The sequence below is a fragment of the Panthera onca genome, chromosome F2, assembly GCF_046562875.1.
Source record: "Panthera onca isolate mPanOnc1 chromosome F2, mPanOnc1 haplotype 2, whole genome shotgun sequence".
Classification (NCBI taxonomy): domain Eukaryota; kingdom Metazoa; phylum Chordata; class Mammalia; order Carnivora; family Felidae; genus Panthera; species Panthera onca.
The window spans coordinates 60,988,327-61,016,145 of record NC_138356.1 but is presented as its reverse complement, the minus strand read 5'-3'; the positions used below and the strand labels follow the sequence as shown (position 1 = coordinate 61,016,145).

The following is a 27,819-nucleotide window of genomic DNA, read 5'->3' as shown; positions in this document are numbered from 1 at the left end:
CTAGGGAAAAAAAATTTGGGAATCATCAGTTCTGCATAGACATCTATGGAATGAGTAAACATTTGAAAAATAAGCAATAGGCAAAGTTTGAAGCATAGAAAGAATGTCTTAAATTCCTTATATAAAATGATTTTTGACAGCTGTCAAGTATTGTTTTAAAGATTTGAGTTCTATATTTCAGAGAACTATGTTATAGGTCAACATGATTTTTTTTTTAATTTTTTTAATGCTTTTATTTATTTTTGAGACAGGGAGAGACAGAGCATGAACAGGGGAGGGTCAAAGAGAGGGAGTCACAGAATCTGAAACAGGCTCCAGGCTCTGAGCTGTCAGCACAGAGCCCAACACGGGGCTCGAACTCACGGACTGCGAGATCATGACCTGAGCTGAGCTGAAGTCAGCCGCTTAACCGACTAAGCCACCCAGGCGCCCCTAGGTCAACATGATTTTTAAGGAGTATGTTCTACATCATCCTGGAACACTGTACATAAAAATAACTTATTTGTACATTACTCATGTAAATCCTGTATGATTTACATAGCAGCAAAGGGCTATCAGTTCTGATAATTCTGATCAAAGTTCCCATGTTTTAATTAATTTCTGCATAATCTAAGTGGTTAGAGACTGCTATCTAAAATTACATAAGACAAATAGCAATACCAGCTTGCCACTAATTAACAGAATGACGTTGGACAAATCATGTCTCAGCTTCCAAGCACGTGTGATGGGACTTAGTACAGCTCTTCATAGTTTACAAGATCAGGAGTGGGGATTAATAAAAATGAAAAGTGAGGGGCGCCTGGGTGGCTCAGTCGGTTAGGCGTCCGACTTCAGCTCAGGTAATGACCTCGTGGCCTGTGAGTTCCAACCCCGCATCGGGCTCTGTGCTGACAGCTCAGAGCCTGGAGCCTGCTTCAGATTCTGTGTCTCCCTTGCTCTCTGCCCCTCACCTGCTCATGCTCTGTCTCTGTCTCAAAAATAAATAAAAACATTAAAAAAAAAAAAAAGAAAAATGATTAGGCGAGACGCTACATAAAATGTGAAATAAAATGCTGTTATGATCAACTTACTTGACTAATGGACACTGACTAAACATAAGGTGTAAAATATTCTAAAAAGTCTACTTCTCTCTTACAGCATTCAAAGAGAAGAAAAAAAGCCTCAAACACATAGCGCACATGCGCAGAGGATTACTTCGGCGAAGGAGGTGAGGCTGGAAAAAGAAAGGGGAGGCGGAGCCCCACTCCAGTTTTTCCTCTCAGCTCCGCCCCTCGAGCACCGGACTGTGCATGACGTCACGTAAAGCTCGTACTTCCGCTTCCGGTCACTCACGTTTCTCCTTTTTCCTGTCTGTCTGGAAAGATGGCGTCCCGCAAGGAAGGCACCGGCTCCGCCGCCGCTTCTTCCAGCTCCACCACCGGCCCGGCGGGGAAAGGCAAAAGCAAAGGCGGGTCCGGAGATTCGGCAGTGAAACAAGTGCAGATAGATGGCTTGGTGAGTGGGGTTCCGTTTCCCCAGGCCCACGTGGGCAGCTCAGTTCTTAGTCGAGTCCTGCCCGACGTGCTGCTTGGCAGCCTCGCCACTGGGCCTGGTGAGACTGGGACAAGTTTTTCCCCTTGGACCTTTCTCTTTCGTCTTTACTTTTTGTTGGGAGGCGCGACAGCTTTCTCTGCCATCCATCGGGGGAGTTGAGGTCTGAGATAGGGAATAGAAACTAGGGGTGAGTGTGACAGATCTTTGAGGTCTTGTTTTGAGATGCTTGGATTTGGAGAAGGACTCTTCGGGGAGACAAATAGGTGAAGGAGGTGTCCAGAAGGATCTAGGAATCTAGGGCTTTTGGAAGATAAAGTAAACTCCATTGCTTCCCTGCTGGGACCTGACATCTGTAACTTGCTAAGTGGAGATTTACTTTGTAGACACTTCTGAGTTTGTGGCTCAGCGTTTACTGAAACCATGCAGTGGGAATGAACATCTTTTGTGTTGGCGTCTCCTTTCTTCATCTATGAATGTTGGAGTTCCTCAGGATTTGGGTTTAGGCATCATTCTATCAGGTCTATGCCTGAGATAGTGTAACAAAGTAGGTAATAGCACACTGCTGGAGCCAGACTGCTTGGGTTTGAGTCTTACCTCCAAAATTAGCTGAATAATATTGGCTAAGTTAACCTCTTTATACTTATTTTCCTCATTTTAGTTGTTTTGAGGATTAAAATTGGCCGAAAAATGTGTCAATAACTAGAACAGTCTCTGGGACATTGTAAGTTACCATTTCATTGTAGTTGCTTAATTATTATTACTTCTGTTACAAAAAGTTACAGTAGTAGACACTCCTTAAGTTCCCTTCTTGTGGCTTTAAATATTACTTGTATTCTGATTTATAATTTTTGCCAGACTTGGTTTTTGAATGCCACGCTTGAATACCTTACTGCCTGCTTGACATTGCTATTTGGCTATTTTATAGGCATCTCAAATTTAACTTGTCCAAAATAAGATTATTGCTATCTCCCCGTTCCTTACCCTCTCCTCCTCCTTGGTCTTACCTCAGTCTCTCCCATAGTAGTAAATGGGATTACCATCTACCCATTTGAACAAATCGGAAAACTTCGGCATTAACCTATATTTGTTCTCCCCCCAACCCCCAGCATTCAGTCTCAGCACGTCCTGTTGGTTCCATCTCCAAAATATATCAAATTCATTTGCTTCTCATCTATATGCCATCAACCACATTCACCTGCAATAAAATACAGACTTCTTACCACATCCTTCAAGGTCCTGCTATTCTTGTGTCTTCCTCCAAGCTCCCCTCATCCTTTTTTCTAGGCTGCATTCACAGTGACATTTTAATTCATTGTTTTCTCTTCCTGAAATACTTCAAGTATTTCTTCCTACTTGGCTTCTTTTTTTCCTTTAGGTTGTTGACTTAAATGCCCCGTTTTAAGAAAGGTCTTGCCTACCAACCCTGTCAAATGTAGTTCCCTCCGCATCATCCTCCATCACACCACTCTGTTTCATAGCATTTTCCACTGCCTGTAACTGTCTTGTTTGCTTTCTTGTCTCCCCCACAGAAATGTAAGCTACTGAGGGCAGGCTAGGGACTGTGTTTATGTGGTATATTCTCAATACGGAACCTTTTAACCAACATAGACAGGATGAATGAATGAATACAATATTTCGTTTTATTCTTATACTATTCCTAGTTCATGTTCTGATACCTTTTACAGATTATTTTAGTGGTATCTCGAATTGTTCTCCTAGTCCTCTTCAGTCCATCTTTCGTACTTTCCTTAAAACATTCACTTAATGTGAAAGTTTAGATCTTGTTAGCTTCCTTCCTGAAATGTTTTCAGTGATGTTGCCCTTGCTTGTGTTCAGGTTAATTTTCCAAGCCTCTTATTAAGTGTACATTCCAGCCACACAGAACTATGATTGACCTCATGTTTAATCACATTTGTTCTTGGCATTTTATTTTGTTAATGGACAAGACCAATTTTTCTTGTATTGAACCCTTCCTTCCTTTGCTCCTGTTTCATCAAATCTTCTGTATCTTTAATATTACCTTCCCCTTAACATGTAAATGTTGTCAGGACTCTCCTGTATTAAAACGCTCAGTTCTGTCTCATTTTCATTTAACAGTCTGCGCTCCATTCTTAGTCCCCACTTTTTTTCCCTCTTGAAGTCAATGGTTAAAGAATTGTCTATAGTTGTATTTTTCCATTTTTGCTTCAACTCACTGTTGTTAGAATCTCTACTACTACTAATCCCCTGATTCAGTTTTCAGAAAAATCATTGATAGCATTAGCAAAGAACTATAAAAAATATCAAAATATATCATACGTGAAAAATAGTGCTTATAATACACAATTTAAATAATCACAAAATAAACATCCAGTTACCTGCCATTCAGTGTGAGAAATAGGACATTACGAAAATCCTTGAAGCCGATTCCCTTATTTCATCCTTTCCTCCCATCCCTTCTTTGCATCCTGTAATCACTATTGTGAACTTTGTTTCAGTGATTGTGTTTTCTTTATAGCTTCACCATAGAGTATTCCTAAATAATCTGTTTAGTTTTGCCTGTGTATATTAATAAAATGAATGAAATATGAATTAAATCATAGTACATGTTCTCCCATGTCCTGAGTCATATATATGTATATCTCACATTGTTTTTGAGATTAGTCCATTCTAGACTAAGTGACAGTAATTCATTTCCATTACTATAGAGCATCTCATTGTATGAATGTGATGTAATTGTCCTCATCTGACTGATAATGGACAGTTATAGATGGCTTATTTTCCTTGTGTGAAATGGTATCTTTCAAGAATCTTTTAATCATCTGTTCCATTAGACTTGTCAATTTGACTTTTACTGTACCCTGCACAGAGTTGGTGCTAAGTGAATCCTCCGGGAATGGAAGAGTGGATTTTTATTGCAGTCAGGTGATCTCATTGTTCCTAGAAAAGATCAAACTAATTGTTCCTGTTGAACTTTTCCTGTAAAAGCTACCTTGTTCCCCCAGACCAGTTTGAATCTTTCCATGGGCCAGCAAGACCAGCAAGACCAGTGGAATTGGGCTTACCTGGTACCTTGTTAGAAATGCAGAAATACAGTATTTCAGAATCTCAGGGCCCCTTCTTGATCTACTGTATAGAATCTTAATGTTTGAAAAGTATTGTTCTGGTTCACATTGATCTCTTCCTTTATCTGAACTTTTAATGACAGTTGTATCTCTCATCCTGGCATGTGAGCATAGACTGTTAATTGATAGTTTATTGTTTATTTTTCCTTTCTCACTGAGATGATCATTTGAAGGTAAAATTGTAAAATACTTGTACTTTTCATAGTTCTGGTGCTTAAAAATGATTACCACTGAAATTTACTTCCTTTCAAATTTTGTTTTTCTGTTTTATGCAAAAAGTTACCTTATTTAAAGTTGTTGGCTACCTCATTTCTCTTTTTTTGGAAGTAAGGTAGAGGATGTTACTAGTAAATGAAAAAGTAAGAGTTCTGTATCCTTTGTCATTCAGGTGTCAGCTCAGATATTACCTCACAGGTACTTTCTGACTACTCTAAAGAGGCTACATCAGTTCATTGACCCTTTTATCTGACTTTTAGGCCCTTGTTACTGTTGAAAGTCTCTTATTTATTTGTTGCTTGTTTGTCTTCTCACACTAAAAAATACACTAAAATACCAACTTCTGGAGAGCAGGAGCAATGTCAGGCTTATTCACTGCAATATTTACAAGTGTCTAGAACAGTGACCGACCCATAGAAAGCACTCAGATATTGTGAGTGAATACAGTTCTGTGGTACAAGAAATTTTCTTGAAAATGAATCATGAGGAAACTGGGTCAGTAAATGCTTTGTAGAGATTAATGGTGTGTTTGTGAGAAACACAGGAGTGAGACCAGTGAACTTTATAAACTTGCCCATATTTCTTCCTCTTTTTAAGCATCAGCGTCATACCTACAAGAAAAATCTCTAATGTTTTTTGAGCACCTGCTATTTACAAGACCCTGTGAAGGAAGGTTTGGTGAGACTATGTCTGATTGTCACAACAGCTTTTAGGGTTGATGTTATCTGCCTTACTTACCTGGTGGTGATTCAGATCTAATGAGAAAATGTTGGTGGAAGTGCTCTGTGAACTGAAATGAATAATTCAAATTTGTAAAGGGCTTGTACTGTGCTATGACATGTATGTCTGTACGTTGTGTGTGTGTGTGTGGGAGACTACATGAAGTTATAAAGACTAGATAACAGTTTGTTAAACTATGAAATGGAAGCTCTTGTCTAAAGTCCATGGCTCAAGTAAAACACAGTTTGGCCCCCCAAAAATTGTGTGGCTCTTGGCTTCTTCTTTCAGTTTTCTGACTTCAGTAAAGAATAAATAAGTTGCTTTTTATGTATATTTCAGCCAGGTAACTTGAAAGTCTTTCAAGCACCAAAACGTTTACATTTTAGACATTTTAATTATAAATCTTTTTGCAGTGTATTACGTAAATTTCTGCCTCTTTAGTCAGAATAGTGAATGTGGCTTGTATCACTTAGCTATGTTTTGATGACTTAGTAGTATCATTAAAAACATAATTTATTGCCCCATACTGGACAGTAGTCCTCCAGAATCCCTATGGGTATTCACATGTGTTTATTTCTGTAATGTCCCCTGTTTTTGAATTTAGGTGCCTTGAGTAATTTATCTTTCTAATTGGCTGCATTTTTTTTTTTTTTTTTTTTTTTGGTTTTGTTTTTGTTGTTAAACTTGTATGGCTTTTATCCTTTTTATTTCCAGCTTCTCATTTGCTACAACGGAAAACCAGATAAGCAGTCTTGTTAGCATTATTTAAAAAAAAAAAATTTTTTTTTAACGTTTATTCATTTTTGAGAGACAGAGACAGAGCATGAGCGCGAAAGAGGCAGAGAAAGGGAGACACAGAATCTGAAACAGGCTCCAGGCTCTGAGCTGTCAGCACAGAGCCCGATGTGGGGCTCAAACTCACGAACTGTGAGATCCTGACTTGAGCTGAAGTTAGACGCTCAACCAACTGAGCCACCCAGGCGCCCCAGCATTATTTTTAAAGTGAGACCAAACACACACTCTGAATGAGATTAAATTAAGTGTACAGTCTGACATTTTGACCACTTAGTTGTATTTTTACTTTGGCAAGTAAGGTGTTCCTAATCGAAAGCAATAGCTTTTTATAGTAGATAAAAAATTTGACATACATTATTATATTTTAGGAACTCCGGGAGCTGATAGAACCAGGATTAGCTGGATTATACATATGATTTAGTCACTTATAGAAACTGAGTGGCTTTTCAAGAGCATACAGTGAATTTATTCTAGAGCTTGGACCCATATCACAAATTGGCATCTTTGATGCATTTTGCTTTCCATTATTACAACTACTTCATACGTTGTAAGGACTCAGTAGATGTTTGCTCTTATGTGCCAGGTACTATTTAAAGTACTTTATATTACAGCATTGAAGCCCTGTAACAACTCTGATTTGGGAACCATTATTATCCCTGTTTTATAAATGAGGAAGCTCATATACATATAGATTATGTGACTTGATGAATGTTAGGATAAGGGGAAATAGAAATACAGTGTTCACAATATAATGAATCTAGTGTTCCTGCTCAAGCATCAGGAAGTGTATTTTCTAAAACTTGGGTCTCTTACAGACTTAAAACTTTAAAATGCACAAGAAAGCTAATATATTGGAATCTTTAGATTTAATAATCTGTCTTATATATATATATATATATACATTGTTAACGTTTACTTTTGAGAGAAAGAGAGACAGAGCATGAGCAGGGGAGGGGCAGAGAGAGAGAGAGAGGGAGGGAGACACAGAATCTAAAGCAGGCTCCAGGCTCTGAGCTGTCAGCACAGAGCCCGACATGGGGCTCGAACCAACAAACCGTGAGATCATGACCTGAGCCGAAGTCAAAACGCTTAACCGGCTGAGCCACCCAGGTGCCCCAATTATCTGTCATGTTTGAGGAGATTATTTGTAGCTAAAAGAAGTCAACTTAGTAAATATTCTTGTTTGGAAAAAGGCAGTCTTTAGCCAACCAGTCACACAGACTTAAGACATTGGGGAATCAACACTGAAGAAAACAGGAGGAATGTTAAAGAGAATTGAGAGGAGTGTTGGTAGGTATTCCTAAGTAAGGTAGTTTACTTTCCTTAGGGTAGGCAGATCTAAGCCTGACTTCTCAGGATGCTTTTAAGATTTAGATAATCTTGCAGACATCCTGGACTTTTGTTCCTTTCCCTTCAGGTCCCAGGGCTTATTGAAATCCATTTTCTTTTTGAAAAAACTTTCTGACCATGATTTCTTAGCTTATGGCGTATACATTAGTGATAACAAGCTGTAGTAATGTTGTTTCTTGTAGCTGCCTTGGGATAGTTTAAGGAGCCCAGCTTACATGGTATTTCTCATGGAGGTGATCCATGAGATCACCTGATTGAATAACTGATAATAAATGAGCATCTCTGGGCCTTAATTTCTTCTTTAATATGAGGATAACACATGGCCTTCTTACTGTAATAAATAGCAGCTTAATATATATAATTTCCTATTGATGTTTAATTATTGCTAGTGACAGTTTTTGTAGTTGGTATTGATTTAAATAGTTGGTATTAGTTACAGTGGGATTCCAAACTCCATGTGTTACCAAGTAATGGAAGATAACAAAAGATTTTAACTTCAGTTGTAGCATATCTGGCCCAGATGAGATGGCATATGTTAACTCTTCAAATGCCTGTTTTGACATTAAAAGGCTGTGGGTGCACGATATTTACTGGTTTTTCATCTTTTGTTTTCTTGTCACCTTTGGCTTCAGCTAGCCCCTATATAATTATAAATTCTGATCTTCAGCTTAATATCCGAGATTTCAAGAGCTTTGCTGAGCAACACCAGGTATTTTAAGTCTCGGCAACATTTTTCTGGGCTTTTAGCTCAGTCCTAGTCTTCATACTGGGGAGACAAGCCTCTACAAAGCATTAGGCTTTGGTGAGGGTCTTTGCCACTCTTATTTTGTGGTCAGATATTCTCACCTGTACTTTACCAAGTCTACCTTAGTTTCTTAAGATGAAAGCTTCTGACTTCAGCACTTAACATGAAAACTTGGTGGTATTTGCTTTTCTCTTGGACGTTAGTTCATAAATGTTTTTTGTAAAATATCATTTAAATTATGGTACTTGGATATTATTTCCTTGGGCAAGATATAAGAAAATATACTTAAAGAGAAAATAGCCCTGGTTGTTCCCATAAAGGACTGTTATACTGTAAAATGGTTATATCCCGTAAAGATTAGATTTAATAGGAAAAGTACAGTGTAATGTACATCTCCATCTATATGGTGACAAACTGTATTTGTTTCAATAAAACTGAAAGGGCTGAAATGGAGACTGGCTTATGCCAGAGTAGTACCCTGTATTTTTGTTAATGTTGGTACCAAGCCCAAAATAGAAGAGAAAAAAATTGATTCAGTAAAATAGTGGTAATTCAGTATTAACTTAGTCAAAATATAAAACTTTTACTGTTTGAGTCTGAATAGCCACTGTATTTTGGCATAAAATTTTATTTTTTACCCCAAATAGTACCTAAACATCACAGGTATTCATTGTGTCCTGATGATAAATAAGAATTTTTTTTTTCTCAGTACCTTCTATACTTCTATCCTTGTCCCCAACTAGCTTCATTTGATGTAAGTAGAAAATGTTTGTTTATCTATGGGACAATAGTAATGTGCTAAACTATGATTATTTTAACCAAAAACTGTATATATTCGTTGTAAGGGAAGTTTGGAGAAATTACACATAAAGAAAACACAGAAAGAAAATTACTCAGTTTATAAGCTCATAATAGGAGTATAGGTAGCACTGTTAGGATTTTGGGGTTTACTTTTCTAGTGTTTTTCCTGTGCTTTAATAAATACCTAGAGCTGAAGTTAATGGCTTGAAGGTTATGCATGATTTTAAAGCATGTTGCCAAATTATTCCAGAATAGTTGCATAGTACAGTTTCTTTCCCATGTACAGACTATTGGAGTGCTGCTTCTTGGCACTGTTACTAATGGAAAGTTAAGAGTTTTACAGATCTTAGTCTTTATTTTTAAAATTAAGTGTGCAAATTAAGTGTGCATGTTAGTATGCTAACATACTTGTTACAATGATTCAAGTCAATAAAATACTTCCTGTTGTCTGTTAGTGCCATCACCATCTGCCCAAGTCACCCAGGCTTCTGGTATCATCTTTGATTGCTCTGTAGGCTTTCCCTCGGATTCTCTTAAGATCACTCACTTACATAGTGTGTCTGTAACTGTGTTGTCTGCACTATTCATTTCTCACTTTCCTTTCTGAATTACTGCAAAACTCTCATGTGACAGGTCTTACAGAATCTATTTTGTACTTGGCCATCACACACAGTGGTGCTGAGTAGGTAAAGGATAGTAATGCAAAAACCCTTCGGAAAATCCCCATTACAAAATAAAATCCAAGTTGATAGCCTATTAAGATCTTCTTTACCTTTTGTTGTTGGCCTCCAAATGAGGGCTTGTAGTACTGTTTTCAAATTTGGTTTAAGAGTAGCCTTTAAAACAGTTAAAACCAAAATCTTTTCTTTTTGGATAGAAGAAAACCCCTGTTTTATATTTTGTGCAGAAATGCATAATCTTCAGTTCAGTTCTGAGAGACCTCTTGAGAAAGAAGGTGAATAATCACCTTCTCCTGGTATCACTGTGGTGTATTTTTATACTGGAAAACTGAAGTCCTTTTAATATATTAAGCGTATTTAATTAAACAGCCAATTGGGTGCATATGGTATACAAATTAAAAGACAAAAAGAGTATGTAGTAAAAGAAGCTCTCACTTTTCATTCCTGTCTTCAACCACCCTCTTCGCAGAGGCAGTCACAGTTACTCTTTTTAGTGTTTCCTTCTCAACTTATTTTAGCCAGCACTGCCTCCTGTTAAGGAAGCAGAAATAAATAGTAATCCAGGTGCCCCTAGATCACTTAAAGGCCTTCTAATTAAACTGTGGTTCCTGCTCCCCAGGATAACAAATGTAAATGTGTTAGGAAGTAGAGAACAGTTTTGAAATTTTTTGGTTTGTTTTGTATGTGAGAGGACATAAATTTATTCCAGCTTAGCTTTTTTATCACTCATTTTACTTTGGAAAAACTCCTTTCCAGCTACACGTGGGAAAATTTGCAGATCGGTTATGTATATTGAGTTGGTAAAGTATAAACTTAATGTTAAAAATAAAACCTCATCATTTAACATTTAATTGCGATTATACTTTTGTATGTTTGATTACATCATTGTACTTTTCTCATGAGTAATTTTTGTGAGGAGAGCAGTGTTACTCTGCTAAAATTCTTGAGACTGCTTTGCCCTTCTCCCCCTTTTCCCAAGTTATTAGATGATTTAACTTCAAAACTGTGGACCATCGATGAACATTAGATCCAAGAGAATAATAATGAAGTATGCTCTTTCAACTGAAATATTATAGAGGTGATATTGATTAAGTGTTTTGGAGCATTGCAACTAATCCCATATGTATCAGGAGCAAAAAAAAAATTTTTTTTTTTTTTTTTTGCTATTGAAGTTACTTAAATTTCTTTCACATCAAAACTGAACAGCAGTGATTTAAATCCTATTTATTATTTGACTCAGCCAGTTATGAAATGGAACCCCTATCCCACTTGAGCCATAAAATGTGTTAAATTTAAGACTAATGCTGCTTTCTGCTTTTTGAATTTACATTTTGGCAGTAACTACCTTCTTTGTTCAGTGTTAGAAAAAAAATGATCTAGGCTTAACCAAATAAGAAAACTGCCAAGTTCACAGGTCAGTCAGTGAAAGAAGCCAGAATTAAATGAAAGTCTAGTTATTGACTTTACAGAATATGCTAAGGGGAGATTCTGTGGCATTACAGTTTCTTTGAGACTAAAATTCTTCTATGGTACTAGCTGTTCTTTGACAGTGATTGATGTGAGAAATTCAGGCTGTGGACCTTACCTCCCAGAATCTACAAAACTGGAATAAAGCCAGCCTAGGAACGCCTGACCTCTTCTCCAAATGGCCAGCAACTGGTGCAGTTGGGCCTTGCCTTTCTATTTCAGACCTAAGAAACTCTTATGGAGGGGATCTAGTCCTTACTTTTAGCAGGATAGTGATTTTTTTTTAATTAAAAAAATTTTTTTTAATGTTTATTATTTATTTTTTGAGAGTGAGAGAGAAAGTGTGCATGGGGGGAGGGGCAGAGAGGGTGAGACACTGAATCCAAAGCAAGTTCCAGGCTCTGAGCTGTCAGCACAGAGCCCATGCGGTGCTCGAACCCACAAGTGGTAAGGTCCTGGCTGGAGCCCAAGTTTGTTGCTTAACTGACTGAGCCACCCAGGCGCCCCACGGATAATGATGTTTTTAAGGGAACCTCTGTACATACATAAACACATGCATGCACCGCTGTTTCTTTTTTTTAAATTTTTTTTTAAATGTTTTTATTTATTTTTGAGACAGAGACAGAGCTTGAGCAGAGAAGGGGCAGAGAGAGAGGGAGACACAGAATCTGAAGCAGGCTCCAGGCTCTGAGCTGTCAGCACAGAGCCCGAAGCGGGGCTTGAACTCACACACTGCGAGAACAAGACCTGAGCCGAAGTCGGACGCTCAACCAGCTGAGCCACCCAGGCGCCCCAACATGCACTGCTGTTTCAAAGAAGTCAATTTACTCTTACCTTCGCCTTTTTAAAGCAGATTTCAAAAAATCTTCTTTTGAAACCTTGTGGTATATACAGATAGTTCTAGATCAAGATGACTGATAAGTCAACAGAATTGGAACTTTGTTGTCAGGTAGTTGATTTTTAATGAGCTATATTTACATCTTACTAGACTGAAAGAAGATCTCAGGAATAAACTGAACAGTCTGGGGAAACCAGTGTCAGTGCCATGAAGATACCTTGCATGTTCTAGTCACTAAATATTTGTTGGATAGGTGGATGGATGAGTGAATGGGTTAGGTGAAATGTTTATTATAGTAATTGAAGCAGTAGCTAACAAAAGTTTTACCGAGAATTTGCTAGGCCTGTGGGCTGGGTACTTTGGGTGTATTGTTTTTTAATCCTTGCAGCAGTGCTGTGAGATGGGCACTGACTGACTGACTTATCTCCCCAGGAGGTAGGTGATCCTATCTAGTTAACTTGCCTAAGGCCACAGAGCTGGCACTCAAACTTTGAGTTCTAGTGCCCCAGCCTCTCAACTGTGCTATATGATTTTTCTGTTTGTACAGACCAGAGGTTCACATTTGTGTATACATTGATAAGAATTAATTTTTAAGCTTTTACTAAAGTTTTCTCTCTCACTTGAACATTTTTTTTTGAAAGAAATAAAGGTTAGTTTTAGAGTTACTTTGTACAACAAATGGAAGACAGCAAATCAAGTATGAATGTCTGGGCTTCAGCTGGGCACAGTCTCTGGATAATTTACTTTCTTTTGTCTTATAGAGCTTACGATTGAAAGTGGGCTCCTGCTGCTGAAATAGATTTGTTTTTACCCGTTAGAAATATATTGTTCAGAGTGGAATCAGAACTGAGAGAATAGTGGTTTGACGCCACCTAAGGGGTATGCCTGTTCTCTCCTATAGAAGCAGCGTGGAGTGGTAGAGAAACTATGGGTTTGATAGCCCCACAGTTTGGAGTTCCCATCTGTTGGAATACTGTCATATTTTGAGAGACTTCATATCAGTGACATAAATTAAGAAGTGTTTGGTTATAAAGTCTGAATTTCCAGCTTCTGGAGTTAGGAGGAAATGGTCTATCTGCCTAATGTTACCTCCTCTGTAAACCCAGTGCTACCTAAAGTAAGGGTATGGTTTGTGAACTGTTTGTGGTTTGTGTGAGATAAGCACAGGATTGGGATTGTTTCGAAACTTGTATCGCAGCATGATGTTGCTGTGATAGCCAGAGTATGATCCTTGGGCTTGTATTTTCTGTGTCTTTCTTTAAAATGTCACTTTTCTTACAAGTTTTATTTTTTTACTACGGTATTGGTCTGTGAGGGACTGGAGGAAAATGAGTTCTTCACCACTGATTGCCTGAGAAGCCCTGTTACAAACGATTTGCATACCTATTTTATTTAGCTAATAGCATCTTCCTATAACCAGAGTCTAATTTATTTAATAGTACTGTAGCTAAAATATTACTGTGATTATTAAATACCACTAGCTGTTTAAAAAGATGAACTAGTGGATTTAGTGTTTTCTTATTCTAGGTACACTTAATAGAGTTTGCAACCTGTGAACATTCCTTATGAACTTAACTTTATAAAGGAAGGTTAAACATGATGGTATAGTTCTAACAATTTAAAACTCCTTATGTCCCTAATTCTAACTGAACTTTAAACAGATCCTTTTGAGGTCTACTCCAGGGAGTGTGGGAAACATGCTGCTTTTCTTGGTGAAGCTTTATTGCTATTTGCTCAAAGTTTGAATTGATAGTTTGCTGATTTGTAATTGGTTTACATTAGGCTTCTCTTAAACAGATCTGTTTGTTGAAAACCAGTCTGTATATCCAGAAGTTACTTCTTTCACCTTGATGGTGTGTGTATATGCATATTGTCCAGTCATTTGTGTATGTGAGTGCAATGGCATCTGTGAATAGAGTTGAAGTGTAACCATATCAGCAAGAGATTAGAATTTAAAGTCAGCAGGTGCTCAGGCTTTATAGTGTGTATTTTTTCATCTTCTCCTTTCAGAGCCACTTATTCAGCCCAACCCCCTCCCTTTTTAACATACCTAAAAAAATATACTTAAATCAAGATGTGTCCATATTGTGTCAACTCAGTAGCACTGTCAAAAAGAAATTAGGTTTCTTTGGTGAGACTTCATGTAGTAAATTGCAGTGACTGCTGGATTTTAAAGTCTTTTCTGTTAACTTTTTCTTTATCTGATGTTTTTTGAATTGAAAACAAATGCATACTTATAAGTAAGTAAGCAGTAACAGAAATTCATAAGAAAAGATACGTCCTTCCACACCATTCTTGTTGATGCAAACATAAAAGCATAACTGCATGTATATAATACCTTTTTAATTAATTTTGAAAACTCTAACTCTTTGTGTGTCATGGGCATCTTTGGGAGTATGATGAATGCCACAGACTTTTCTTCCAGGAAAATGCCTTAAATATGTAGAAAATATCTCTTAGATACCTAATTAATCTCATTAAATTTCAAAATATTTTAAAAGAGTGGGAAAATTTTAAATATTATACTTTTTTGGCTTCTAAAACAGTACAGTTTAATTCTTGATTGCCTGGGCTTATTGTAAACATGAGTTATTATAAACTTGAGTTTATATATAGTTAAATAAAACTTATCTTATACATAATGCAGGGATATAGCAGTGGTTTTTAACCTAGCTCCTTATAAGCATTTGAGGGGATCTTTGAACTCTAAATTGAGAAGAAATTAGTAGTGGGTCAAATGAATTGTTTCTTCATCAGACTTTTACAAATGTGTACAGGTTTCTAAAGTTAAGGTGTTATTTATGCAGAATAAAATCCACTTATTTTAGGTGTATAGTGTGATGAACTTTTGTAGCTGTGAACAACTACATAGTCCCCACCACATCAAGGTGTGAAATAGTTGCTTCACCCTAAAGAGTGTGCCCTTCTGCGGTCAGTAGGCCTTCACCTGCCTTAGGCGATTAACTACCTAGGGGTTTTGTTTTGCCTTTTCCAGAATTCCATAAAAATAAATCTTACAGTACATAGCATTTTGTTTGACTTCTTTCATTTCATATAATGTTTTTGAGATTCCTCTCTATTGTACTGATCTTTTGCTCTTTTGTTTTGCTGAGTAGTAGTACATAGAATGGATATATTGGAATTTGTCTAAGTTTGGTGGGCTTTTGGGTTGCTTTCAGTTTTTAGCTGTTATGAGTAATGCTGTTGTGAACAGTTGTGGACATATCTTTGTGTGGATGTGTTTTCATTTCTCTTGAATTCCTAGGAATAGGAATTTGGGTCATGTAGCAAGTAGTAAGTTTATATTTAACTATAAGATAACTGCAATTACTGTTTTCTACCTTTCCACCAGTACTTTTTCATGGAGCTGTAACTGTTTGGAAAGGTCTTGGTTTCCACTTTCCTGACTTAGAAGTTCAGGACACCATCTTATGATCCAGGACAGAGATTGGATTGCAATTCAGCTCCTAGCTCTTGGGTATTAGACCAGGTCTGATGCACCTTTGGGCACTCCTGTGTTAACTCACAGGTTAATGCTCTGGTTGTTGATTTCTTTGTCTCACTTGGTTGGTTATTTAAACTTTTTTAGAAATATAGCATATTTAACAGAAATACATATCTTTCATGTACTCAAATTGGCATATTCAGGTTCTTCAAATTGGCATATTGCAAGGCCTAACAGTTCCAGATATAGTTCTTAAGTAGTTTACTTTTTGACCCTGAACTTTCTTAGAGTTGCTACCTTTGACAGAGGAATTTTGTGTGGTAGCTTCATAGACATAATTTTACCAGGTAAAGATTACCTCTGACACTGGTATTAGAAATATTGCTGATTAAAGTCTTGGTAATATTTCTTGAAAGGATTTTGTTAATATATTGTTTTATAATTAACAAAAATTAATTGAAATTGCTCATCTTGAATTACGTAATGGTATCTTAAGACATAGCTGTTTGGGTTTATTATTTATATGCCAGTGCTTTTGGTAAAAACACGCAAGTGTGCTGCTACAGTGCTAGTGTTCATCCATCTCTAGGCCTTTTTGTTCTGCTGAAGTGTGACTTGTGTGCTTCATGAAAAGTAAATATTAGCATTTCTGTTTAAACTATTATTTAAAATCCATAGCTCGCAAATACTGGCTTCACCCAAGCTCACTTGCTTGTTCTTCAGTTTTCTCTGCTCAGGTGTCATCTCAGAGAGGCCTGTCCTGGACCATGCTCTTTAAGGTTATCTACCTTTTACTCTCCTTTTTATTTTCTTCAGAGTGCAATTCACAATCTGTAATCACATTCACCTTAATTGTTGTTCTGGTTCTTAAAGTGGGGGAAGCCCCTACACTTTTATATAGAGGGCCTCTGAAGTCTAAACTATTTTCATAGTAATATTTAAACATTATTTGTCATTTTTACTCTCACTCTTGAATGAGTGTTTAATGGAAGTTTCTGGTTGTTACATGATGTGTGATATTAAAAGATTGAATGCAGAAGCAGATATGAGAATCTTGTTGTCTTTTATTAAACTAGACATTAATAGGATTCACAAGAAATGTGAAACAATGTTGTTCTTCTATCCTGATTAAAATTTCTTTTTGAAAATGTGAATGTTACACAGAAATGTGAAACTGTCATTTTTTTATATCCTGATTGCTTTTATTTTGGAAAAGTTATTTTTCTAACAAATGTATTTTGTGATAGCATGTAATACATTTGTTATTGTTGTTTTTATTTATTATTATTTTCTAAAAATTTTTTAATGTTTATTTATTTCTGAGACAGAGACAGAGCATGAGTGGGGAAGGGGCAGAGAGAGAGGGAGACACAGAATCCGGAGCAGGCTCCAGGCTCTGAGCTGTCAGCACAGCCTGATGTGGGGCTCGGAACTCATGAGCTGTGAGATCATGACTTGAGCCGAAGTCGGTCGCTCAACTGACTGAGCCACCCAGGCGCCCCTGTTATTGTTTTTTTTTTTTTAAAAAAATTTTTTTTTTTAACGTTTATTTATTTTTGAGACAGAGAGAGACAGAGCATGAACAGGGGAGGGGCAGAGAGAGAGGGAGACACAGAATCTGAAACAGGCTCCAGGCTCTGAGTTGTCAGCACAGAGCCCGACGCGGGGCTCGAAGTCACGGACCGCGAGATCGTGACCTGAGCCGAAGTCGGCCGCCTAACTGACTGAGCCACCCAGGCGCCCCAACCCTGTTATTGTTTTTAAGTGAATAAATTACTTGGAACATTTTTCATTTTGAATTTCTAATACGTAAATATCAACGTAAAAATTCTTTTGGGTCCTCAGTAATTTCTAAGAGTGTTAAAAGGAACTTTAGGATTAAAAACTTTTGAGATTTGCTATTCCAAAATATAAACCCTATCAAAGTAAATACTTTTTTATGTGTTTGATTTTAGTTTCATTTTCCCAGTTGGCCTGTCAGAGGTAACTGGCCTGTAGAAGTCATTCAGCACATACCTAGGTGAATGGATAAATGAGTGAATGAAAGAAGCCCAAAATAACAATTCTGGTGATTCTGTACACAGCTTCCAAATCTGTCTGTAGTAACTGGTCTTTGCAGATATCATATTTGATAGAAAATTACTCTAATTCATCAGACAGCATAATCTTTATTTTGGTCAGATTTAAATTGTTCCCTGGTATGGAATTGAGTTTGGTAAGATTTTGATGGGTCTTAGAGATTGTGCTAAATGTTTCTTTTCAGGGAGGATGGAAGATTTTATCCATCATACTTATTACTCAGATTTTAGGTTTGTGGACTTCTGGTATAATTAATTTATTTGCATATTTTAGATTGTTCATATTTTATCCTATAATATTGAGAATACTTTGTTGTGTGTAACATTTTGGGCAAAGTTAGGTTTTCATTTTTTTTAGAAAGCTAGACACTTTAAAAATTAGTATTGTGTTCATTAGAGATGATGAAGTAGTTTACTTTGCTCTTTCAAATTATCTTCACTGAATAATAAACAATAGTGGAAAAAATGTTTCCTCTAGGGTAATTTCAGCAGAGGAGACATCTGTTTACTATCTTGCAAGTTGAGATTCCTTTCTAAGATCCACCCAGCTTGAGAATGTGCAAACCTCAGAAAGCTAGGAGACCCATTCTAGGGAGAGTTGTCATATTCAGAGACCAGTACTTACTTCACAGGGCAAATCAAGTAGGTTATTAAACACTTAGACCCAGAGTATGGCAAAGTTTGGGGGTGTAGAAGAATTTGGTAATTCTACTGGCCAATATGTTTCCATCCTTTAGGCTTAATTTGTAGGAAAATTTTTATTTACCCATGAATTTATAGGATAAACAAACCTGGTCAACAATAGTCCATAAGCAGGGTTTTTGTTTTTCATTTATTTTTTTTTTAAGTTTGTTTATTTATTTTGAGAGAGATGGAGCCAGTATGAGTGAGGGAGGGGCAGAGAGAGAGGGAGAGAGAATTCCAAGCAGGTTCCGCTGCAGGCGACAGAGCCCTGTGTGGGGCCCGAACCCACAAACCTCCAGATCATGACCTGAGCTGAAACCTAGAGTCAGACTCTTAACCAATTGAGCCACCCAGGCGTCCCACTTCATATGCAGTTTTAAGTATGGGGGCATAGGTCTTAGAGAACACTTGATACTTCTCGCATGGATTGTTGGCATTACCTTCCTTCCTTCTCATCTCTGTGCTGTAGAGATTCTTCCAAGTAGGGCTTGAGTTCCTCTTATTGGGAGGATATTTCTCATTTTTATATTTGTATTTATAATTTATATAATTTATATATTTATATAATTTATATGATTTATATGTATAAATATATATGTATTTATAAAATATATTTATATTTTATATTTATATTTCTGCTTTTATAAATAAAATGTTCACTTTTGGGTCTGTGTTTCTCAGTATTCTCACTGTTTATCAACACAGGGAGTCTTAAAACAGGAAAGGAAACTTTGTTTTAACCAGTTGTGTACATTTCAGTCATCTGAGGAACTAAAAAGAGGAAGCCTGGCCCATACTTCCACATTAAAAGTTAGAATGAAGTAGGATGTTAGAATCACCTGTAGAGTCTAAAACAAAACCATAAAGAAACAAAATCCCCACAAACCAATATATGAATCTCAGCCCAGATCAATTAACTCAGAGGTTGGATTCAGGCATCAGCTTTTTGTGTCTGTGGTGGTTTTTGGTTTTGTTTTTTTGTTTCGTTTTGTGTTTAATACTGACGGCTCTAATATGTAGCCAGGGTGAAGACTTCTCTTCATTTATTTAAAAAAAAAAAACAAACACCTCACGGGCCATTTTGGTAAGCGAACAAGTGATAATAGAGCTCTTGAGTATGTGGGGTCATTTGTGAACACTTAATAAACAAAATATAGGAGTATGTTTTGTTTTGGAGAATATTAAGCTTTCATGTATCTGTTTTTAAAAGTAAGAGGAAGCATGACAAACAGGGTTAATTAAAAATATACCAGCACTGTTTTAGGGACAGAGGCATATGGTTTGGTTGGAGTGCAAGGAAGTGAAAGGGGGATGAGCTTGACTGAAACAGGACTTTTGTGGTAGAACATTCCCATCTTGTGGCTTGTGAGAATAGTGCTGTTTAAAGATTAGAAGCTGTATTGCATTCTAGCAACTAATGGCGGTTTCCTGTTGATGCTACTTCTAGTGATCAGGGCACAAAACATTTGACCTCTAACACCATTCTCTTAGAGTCTTTTTGCTGCCTGACCCTGTAACCTTACACTGAACTTTTCTACTTCTTGCACAAAACTCTGCTTCTGCAACCTAGTTACGGGGACTTCCTCAAGAGCTGTTGCCCCTGCATTCTGTCTGTTTCAGCCTCATTACTACAAAGTTACTCACTTATTATGAAGTAATTAAAGGTACCTTGAAATTTGAAATCCTATCTCCCCTCCCTGATTTAATAATTTTGTGTCAGAATATCTGTTTCCTCATCTGTCAAATAAATGAAGAAATATTACTGACTTCATAGAGTACTTTTAGGGATTAAGTGAGTCATTGCATGTAAGACACTGACTGGAGTGTTTGATAGAAGTGATTGATAAATGTTCAGCATTCAGTCCTTCAGCAGATCTTTTTGAGTTATCTTTTATGTGCCAGTACCTGTTTGGATGTTGAAGATGGGCGAATAAAACGTCTCTTCATTTTTATGAGAATATTTAAGAGGGGAGACCATGAGCAGAACATGGATTTTTGTGTTGTAAATACCAAAAATTATGCAACATTTTTATTTAAACAGTAAATTCTTGTTATTTCTGTAGAATATCAAAAGCTTGTATGTAAATTTGTTACTTCTGATCAGGAATTTCCTTTTGACATCTCCTCTCAAGTTTGAATTGCAAGTCCATTGCATTATTTTTTGAACTAAAGAATTGAGATTTTAGCATGTATATAGGAAATAAGAGCATAAAATGTCAAAGTGAAAAATGAGTTAGCTTAGTTTTGATAAAAAAATTTTTTTTTTAATTTTTGAATGCTCTCTTTTATGAGATTATATTACAATGGCAAGATGACAGATACTAGAGTTGAAATTACTTTAGTGATCACCAAGCCTTTCCTTAAGTCTTTTTATTTTGGATAACCTTAAATGTTAGAGAGAATTCACCCTTAAAATTTAAGTCTTGTTTCCTGATACTGTCATCTGTGGCCCTTATTTTGCCTTTCAAAGTAAGACACATCCTCTAGTGCCTCACTGTTTAGAAAGTGCTCTTTGTGATTGTCCCTGCTGTGGAGAGAGATTTGAATTTATTGAAGTAGTTCTCATCACAGGGTTTTAAGCTTTCTCTCTTACAATTACCCCTTCCTGTGTACACTTACTTATGTTGATCATCTTTAGCAGGTAGTTAAACCATGTGCTTCTCCTTTCTCTCAGTTGGATACTATTACTGTAAATTTTCTCTCTGATCATATAGAGAAGTGACTAGAATAGGTCAGTGATGCTGAAAAGAGATGATAGTTTCTGTTAGTTGGAGCACTGTACTTCTGTTGATGCTGTATGAAGTTGCATTGACTCTTTGGCCAGGCATGTCAAGCTGCTGTGCTGTTTGGTTACATTGCCCTCCTACCCCCCATCCCTTTATAGTTCATTATTATTAGCGTTAAGTCAGTGTTACAGTGTAAGTTATTTTTGAACTGTGATAACTCATTGTCAATTATAATAATAATTTCCTCACATCCCAGTTTTATTTGTAAAAGGAAATAAGGTTGTTTTGGCTTGGCTTCTTTGTGAAACTGCTGGGTACTTGTCAGCAACACTCTTTTTTGCACACACGAGCACCAGCTGTTTAGGAATCAGCTCTGGAGTTTGTCCAAACATCTACATTAAGCTTTGCAGTCTTCTAGCATCTCTCATTTACTTTGATTTCAACAGTGATTCAGCGATCTCATTAATAGGATTAAGTATCTACAACCTAGGCAACCTAGACAAGTTGGTAGGTGTGTTTATAATAACTTTTTATTAGTTCTCTTTATCCCTTCTTGGTCATCTGTGTTTCTTTTTTAAGTGTGACAATAATTGTAGCCAAGAGGTAAGTTGAATAGGAGTTAAATAGTTCTCCTTTTTTTTTTTTTTTTGATTTTTAATGTTTATTTTTGAGAGAGAGAGAGAGCGCGCACATGAGCAGGAGAGGGGCAGAGAGAGACACACACACATAGAATCAGCTTCAGGCTCTGAGCTGTCAGTACAGCTGGGGCTCGAACCTAGGAACCATGAGATCATGACCTGAGCCGAAGTCAGATGCTTAACCAGCTGAGCCACCCAGGAGCCCCATAGTTCTGCTTTTTTTTTTTTTTTTTTTTTGACAAAAATCAATAATATCATTTATTACATGTCAGACCCTGTGTGAAGTATTTACTATACATTATCTCATTTTTAATGGTGTCAGTATTGCTTTGGACAGCTCCATGTTGCAAATTAGAAATCAAAGACTTAGGAAGAATAAATAGCTTTTGCAAGGTGACAGCCAGTGAGTGTTGGAGCTGGAACTTCTACCCATGCCTGCACGACTCTCAAAGCTCATTCTGTGCCTTTTAAATAGAGAGGTCTTTTCTAAAGGAATGTGTAAAATTGTGCACTTTCTTCATTTCATACTCTTGAAGGTCTTAATCAGTTGAGGTTCTTCCACATTAAATTCTTTTCCCTCCTAGGGCGCCTGGGTGGCTCATTCGGTTGAGCATCTGACTTCGGCTCAGGTCATGATCTCACGGTTTGTGAGTTCGAGCCCCACGTTGGGCTCTGTGCTGACAGCTCAGAGCCTGGAGCCTGCTTCGGATTCTGTGTCTCCCTCTCTCTGTGCCCCTCCTCCACTTGTGCTCTGTCTCTATCTCTCAAAAATGAATAAACGTAAAAAAAAATAATAATAATAAAAAAAAAACCTCTTCTCCCTCCTGCTTGCGATCTTTAAGAGGTCTGGATCTTGTTGATATAGTACCTTTATGGGGTCTGTTCATCACAAAGTCTATGACTAATCCATTGTTTTAATTACTGAATTACTGCTATGAACATAAGTCTCCTTGTGATTAAAGTTAAAATACACAGCTTTGGAGTTTGACTTGGTTTAAATCTTGGCTCTTCCACTTCCTGGATGTGTGACCTTTCTCCTCTCTATTCTATTAGAGGTTATTTGGTATATCCTTCTGGTTGAGGAAAATTAGGTAGTGCTGGAGTCTGGGTTCTCTTTGATTTTTCTGTTACCAAACAGATCCTTCTTGGATACATGTTCCCATTGTTGCTTCCCTTGACTTAATGAGATGTTTTGTTCAGGAACCATCTTGAGAATTTAAGAAATTGTCAAGGGAGTGGCCTGCTTTCAGGTTTTCAGGTAATTGAGGACTTTATCTCTATGTTATTGATGGTTTTATCATCTGTGTCAGGAAATTATCCTCCTGTTAACAAAAGTTAATAGGATCATTTCCTCTATAATGACCCTGAATTGAGGTGAAACTGTTTGAAGCTGCTCCTGGATTCCAGACCTTTCAGAGCCATGACCTGAAGTCAAAAATGGACATTTTGGACATGTCTTCAGACTCCAGGAGTTTCAGGTGTACGTTTGGATTATGTGAGCTTATTATTTGTGTCAGAGTAAGAATTGATTTGTAAGAAAATTGGTTCTATTATATAATTCTGTGTTTTTTGCAAACCTACTTGTATGGTTCATTTTTTTTCCCTTGAAATAAAGGAAATAAAAACTGTAAGGATGATTTTTGAAAAAAAATTTTTAATGTTTTTTAATTTTTGAGACAGAGAGAGACAGAGCATGAACAGGGGAGGGGCAGAGAGAGGGAGACACAGAGTCTGAAGCAGGCTCCAGGCTCTGAGCTAGCAGCACCGAGCCCGATGCGGGGTTAGAACTCGCGGACCGTGAGATCATGACCTGAGCCGAAGTCGGATGCTTAACCGACTAAGCCACCCAGGAGCCCCTGTAAGGATGATTTTTCAGTTCACTTCTGTATTTTCTTTTAGGTGGTATTAAAAATAATCAAACATTATCAAGAAGAAGGACAAGGAACTGAAGTGGTTCAGGGAGTGCTTTTGGGCTTGGTTGTAGAAGATCGTCTTGAAATTACCAACTGCTTTCCTTTCCCTCAACACACAGAAGATGATGCTGACTTTGATGAAGGTAAGGGTACTCATTTCAAAAATCTTTGCAGTGCACACAAATGATTTTTAACACATTTCTCACCATAACCTTTCATTATCTCTTACTGGGAGTCTATCAGGCCAGTCTAGTTCACTTGATTTCAGAGTTTCTTGAAAAAATTAGGCAAATTTGGGGCACCTGGGTGGCTCAGTCGGTTAAGCATTCAACTTCTGCTCAGGTCATGATCTCATGGTTCGAGCCCCGAATTGGTCTCTGTGCTGACAGTTCGGAGCCTGGAGCCTGCTTCGGATTCTGTGTCTCCCTCTCCCTCTGCCCGTCCCCCACTCATGCTTTTTCTCGCTCAAAAATAAATAAACATTAACAGATTATGCAAATTCTTTGAAATGAGGATTTATATCAAAAGATTCATTAGTTTGGCCTTATTTGTAATTTGAGATTCCGATTTTAGTAATTTGGATAGAAACTGTGTTGTTGTTAAACTTTCCCATTATGAAATCAGCTTGCAAATAACTTACATCGTGAAGGGCAAGGATCATCATTATGTGTCCAGTATCCATTTTCTTCTGTAGTGTTGTTTTAATGTTTGAGAAGATGAACTTAGCTATCTATTTCAGAAAGAAGATACTCCTTAAGCATTTCAGGAGGTTTTTGGGGTTTTTTTGGTGCTACAGGTATAATAGCTTTGTTAGCAAAAGCCAGTAGTAGATAAAACTTACACCAAAGGCCAATAACCTGAAAGATTAAAAAAAAAATCTAGTTGAAAGTAATTTCTCACTTGTCTCAACACTCAGGGATCATTTTCTACATAACTTTTTTTTTATTATGATAAGAACAAGTAGTAAAATTTACCGTTTTGAGTATATATAGTGTTAACTATACGCAGGTGTCATGGAACAGATCTGTAGAACTTTTTCATCTTGGAAAAACTAAAACTCTATATTTGTTGACTAACTGCTCCTCTTTCCCCCTTTGCTAGCCTCTGGCAACCATCCTTCTGCTTTCTGTTTCTGAGAGTTTGACTTCTTTATATCTCATATAAGTGAAATTAGCAGTATTTGGCTTTTGGCTTTTTTGAGACTGATTTATCTCACATAACAATGTTCTCCAGGTTCGTGCATGTTATAGCATATGACAGGATATCATTTTTTAAGGCTGAGTAATATTCTATTGTATGCAATACCACTTTTTCCGGGGCGCCTGGGTGGCTCAGTCGGTTAAGCGTCCGACTTCAGCTCAGGTCACGATCTCGCGGTCCGTGAGTTCGAGACCCGCGTCAGGCTCTGGGCTGATGGCTCAGAGCCTGGAGCCTGCTTCCGATTCTGTGTCTCCCTCTCTCTCTGCCCCTCCCCCGTTCATGCTCTGTCTCTCTCTGTCTCAAAAATAAATAAAAAACGTTAAAAAAAAAAATTTTAATACCACTTTTTCCTTATCCATTCAACTGTTGATAAATAGATTGTTTCTGCCTCTTGACTTTTTTGAATAATGCTCAGCTATCTCTTCAGGGTCTTGTTTTCAGTTCTCTTGGATATATTCCCAGAAGTGGGATTTGGTGGATCATATATTAATTCTATATTTAATTTTTTGAGGAACTTCCATACTGCCTTTTAAGTAGTGACACCAGTTTACATTCTCCGCCAATAGTTTGCAGGGGTTGCAACGTCCTCACATTCTCACCAACGTTTGTTATTTTTCTGGTTATTTATTTTTTTGATAGTGATAGCAACTGTACTAACAGATGTGAGGTGATATTGTGGTTTTGATTTTCATTTCCCTTATAGCGATGTTGAGTATCTTTTATATGCTTATTGTCTGTATGTATTCTTTGAAGAAATGTCTATTAAGGTATGTTGTCCATTTTTAAGGATTGTTGTTCAGTTGAAGAAGTTCTTTGTATATTCTGGATATTAATCCCTTATCATATGTATGATTTGCAGATATTTTCTTCCATTCCATAGGTTACTTTTTACTTTTTCACTCTATTGATTTGTTTCCTTTGCTGAAGCTTTTTAGTTTGATGTAATCCATATTGTCTGTTTTTGCTTTTGTTGCTGGTACTTTTGGTATAACATCCAAGAGATTATTGTCAAGACCAATGTTAGGAAGCTCCTTCCTTATATTGTCTTCTAGGAATTTTATGCTAGTACCATTCTGCTTTGATTACTGTTGCTTTGTAATATGTTTTGAAATCAAGATGTGTGAGGCATCCAGCTTTGTTTTTCTTTCTCAAGATTTTGGCTATTTAAGGTCCTTTGAAATTTCATATGAATTTTAGTATTTTTTTTTCCTATTTGCATAAAACTACCATTGGGATTTTGGTAGGGATTACATTGAATCTGTAGGTCAGTTTGAGTAGTACATTTTAACAATATTAAATCTTCCTAGCTATGAATAAATGCCTTTCCATTTATTTGTATTGTCTTAACTTTCTTCCAACTGTTTTATAGTTATCAGTGTACAAGTTATTCCCAATTGTTTTTATTCATTTTGATGCTGTTGTGAAATTTTTAAAAAATTTCCTTTTTTGTCATTTTTTTCTGTGTAACTTTAAACTGATGACTTTTCACTTGGATAAAATGTTATGTAAGATTTCACATACTCATGGTACCTTGAAGATATTAATAGACACCAAATATAACTTTGCTAAGGTTAGTACCTTGATATTGCAATTTGGTCGACAAAAATCCTTTTTTTCATTAAAGTAATACCTTTAGAAACCAACCAAGGCTATTTTATTCTAGGCACTTGAGTATTTGTGCAGTATGTGTCTTTTTTTTTTTTTTTTTTTTTAAAGCTGACTGAGCTTTCCTTGTTTCATCTGAACTACTGTAAAATACTGGATTACGGTTGGAGATTTCTCTGTAGTAGTAGATATCTCAGTTCCTCTCTTTACCAGCATATCTGGAGGGTGCTTAATTACATTGCAGTCATAACTTTTTATTTTTTTATTTTTAATTATGTTTATTTATTTAGAGAGAGAGAGAGTGCACGTGCATGCAAGCTCCAGGGAGGGGCAGAGAGAGAGGAGGGAGAGAATCCCAAGCAGACTCTGAGTTGTCATTATGGAGCCCGATTTGGGGCTTGAACCCATGAACCATGAGATCATGGCCTGAATTAAGATCAAGAGTTGGATGTTTAACCAACTGAGTCACCCAGGCTCTCCTACAGCAATAACTCTTTTAGAGCTGGAAGACCAGGGGAGAAGACAAAAGGATTGTTAACATAGTTTTTTTTGGTTTGCAAGTGAGGAGTCTGAGAGGTGCACTTGAAGTGACATACTCAAGTTACTGTGTTAGTGGCACAATTGGGAATAGAATCCATTCCTGCAGAGTTTATATTGTCACATAGTTTTCTCAGGTAATTTATTCTGTCTTATAAAATTCTCAGTTTTATGTGCAAGAAATAATCAGTGCAATTATGGTAGATGAACAAAGCAAAATATATTATTAATTTTAGATCTTGATCATTGGATGCTGACTTCTCTTATGGGCTTTCAGGTAATTGACCAATATGCTATTTCATTAACATGTACTTTAAGAAGCTCATTAAAAGTTATGTTAACAACCTGGAGATAAGAAATTTCAATTTAGCGTCAAATAATAAAAAATTTGTTGGGAATTGTGTGCTGTGTATTGTATGTACATTGCCTGTAATTAGTTGTTACTCTGCACATTTGAAGGTTTTATCAGTCTCATTTTCTAAATTAGGAAACTGATGCTCAATAAGACAAAGAACTTGTCCAAAGTCATTTAACTGGGAATTTATAGAATAGGGATTGAAATCTTTGGCTGTCTGTTTCCAAGTCTCATGATTTTCCTGCTATATGTTGTTGCTTTTGGACACTTAGTGAAGTGGAAGCCAGTGATTAAAAGGGTGTAGAGTGGGGAGCATCATTACTTTATGTCTGAAATCTGCTTTTTGGATAAAACAATTAAATTTGTTTTTCTTGATTTATCTTTAGAAG

The 27,819-nt window shown here is 36.8% G+C and overlaps 1 protein-coding gene across 2 annotated transcripts in view; it reads left to right on the top strand.

The window, feature by feature from the left end:
* The first annotated feature begins 1,328 nt into the window (after nt 1-1,328).
* The window catches only part of EIF3H (eukaryotic translation initiation factor 3 subunit H), a 98,508-nt gene continuing 72,017 nt past the window's right edge, over nt 1,329-27,819 (top strand). Inside the window, exons 1-2 of one of the 2 annotated variants that reach the window (XM_060611182.3) lie at nt 1,329-1,494; nt 23,720-23,876. In XM_060611182.3, coding sequence (XP_060467165.2) covers nt 1,363-1,494; nt 23,720-23,876 — 289 coding nt within the window. In that variant the 5' untranslated portion in view covers nt 1,329-1,362. The remainder of the gene's footprint in view (nt 1,495-23,719; nt 23,877-27,819) is intronic. The other variant, XM_060611183.3, reaches the window with a different exon arrangement.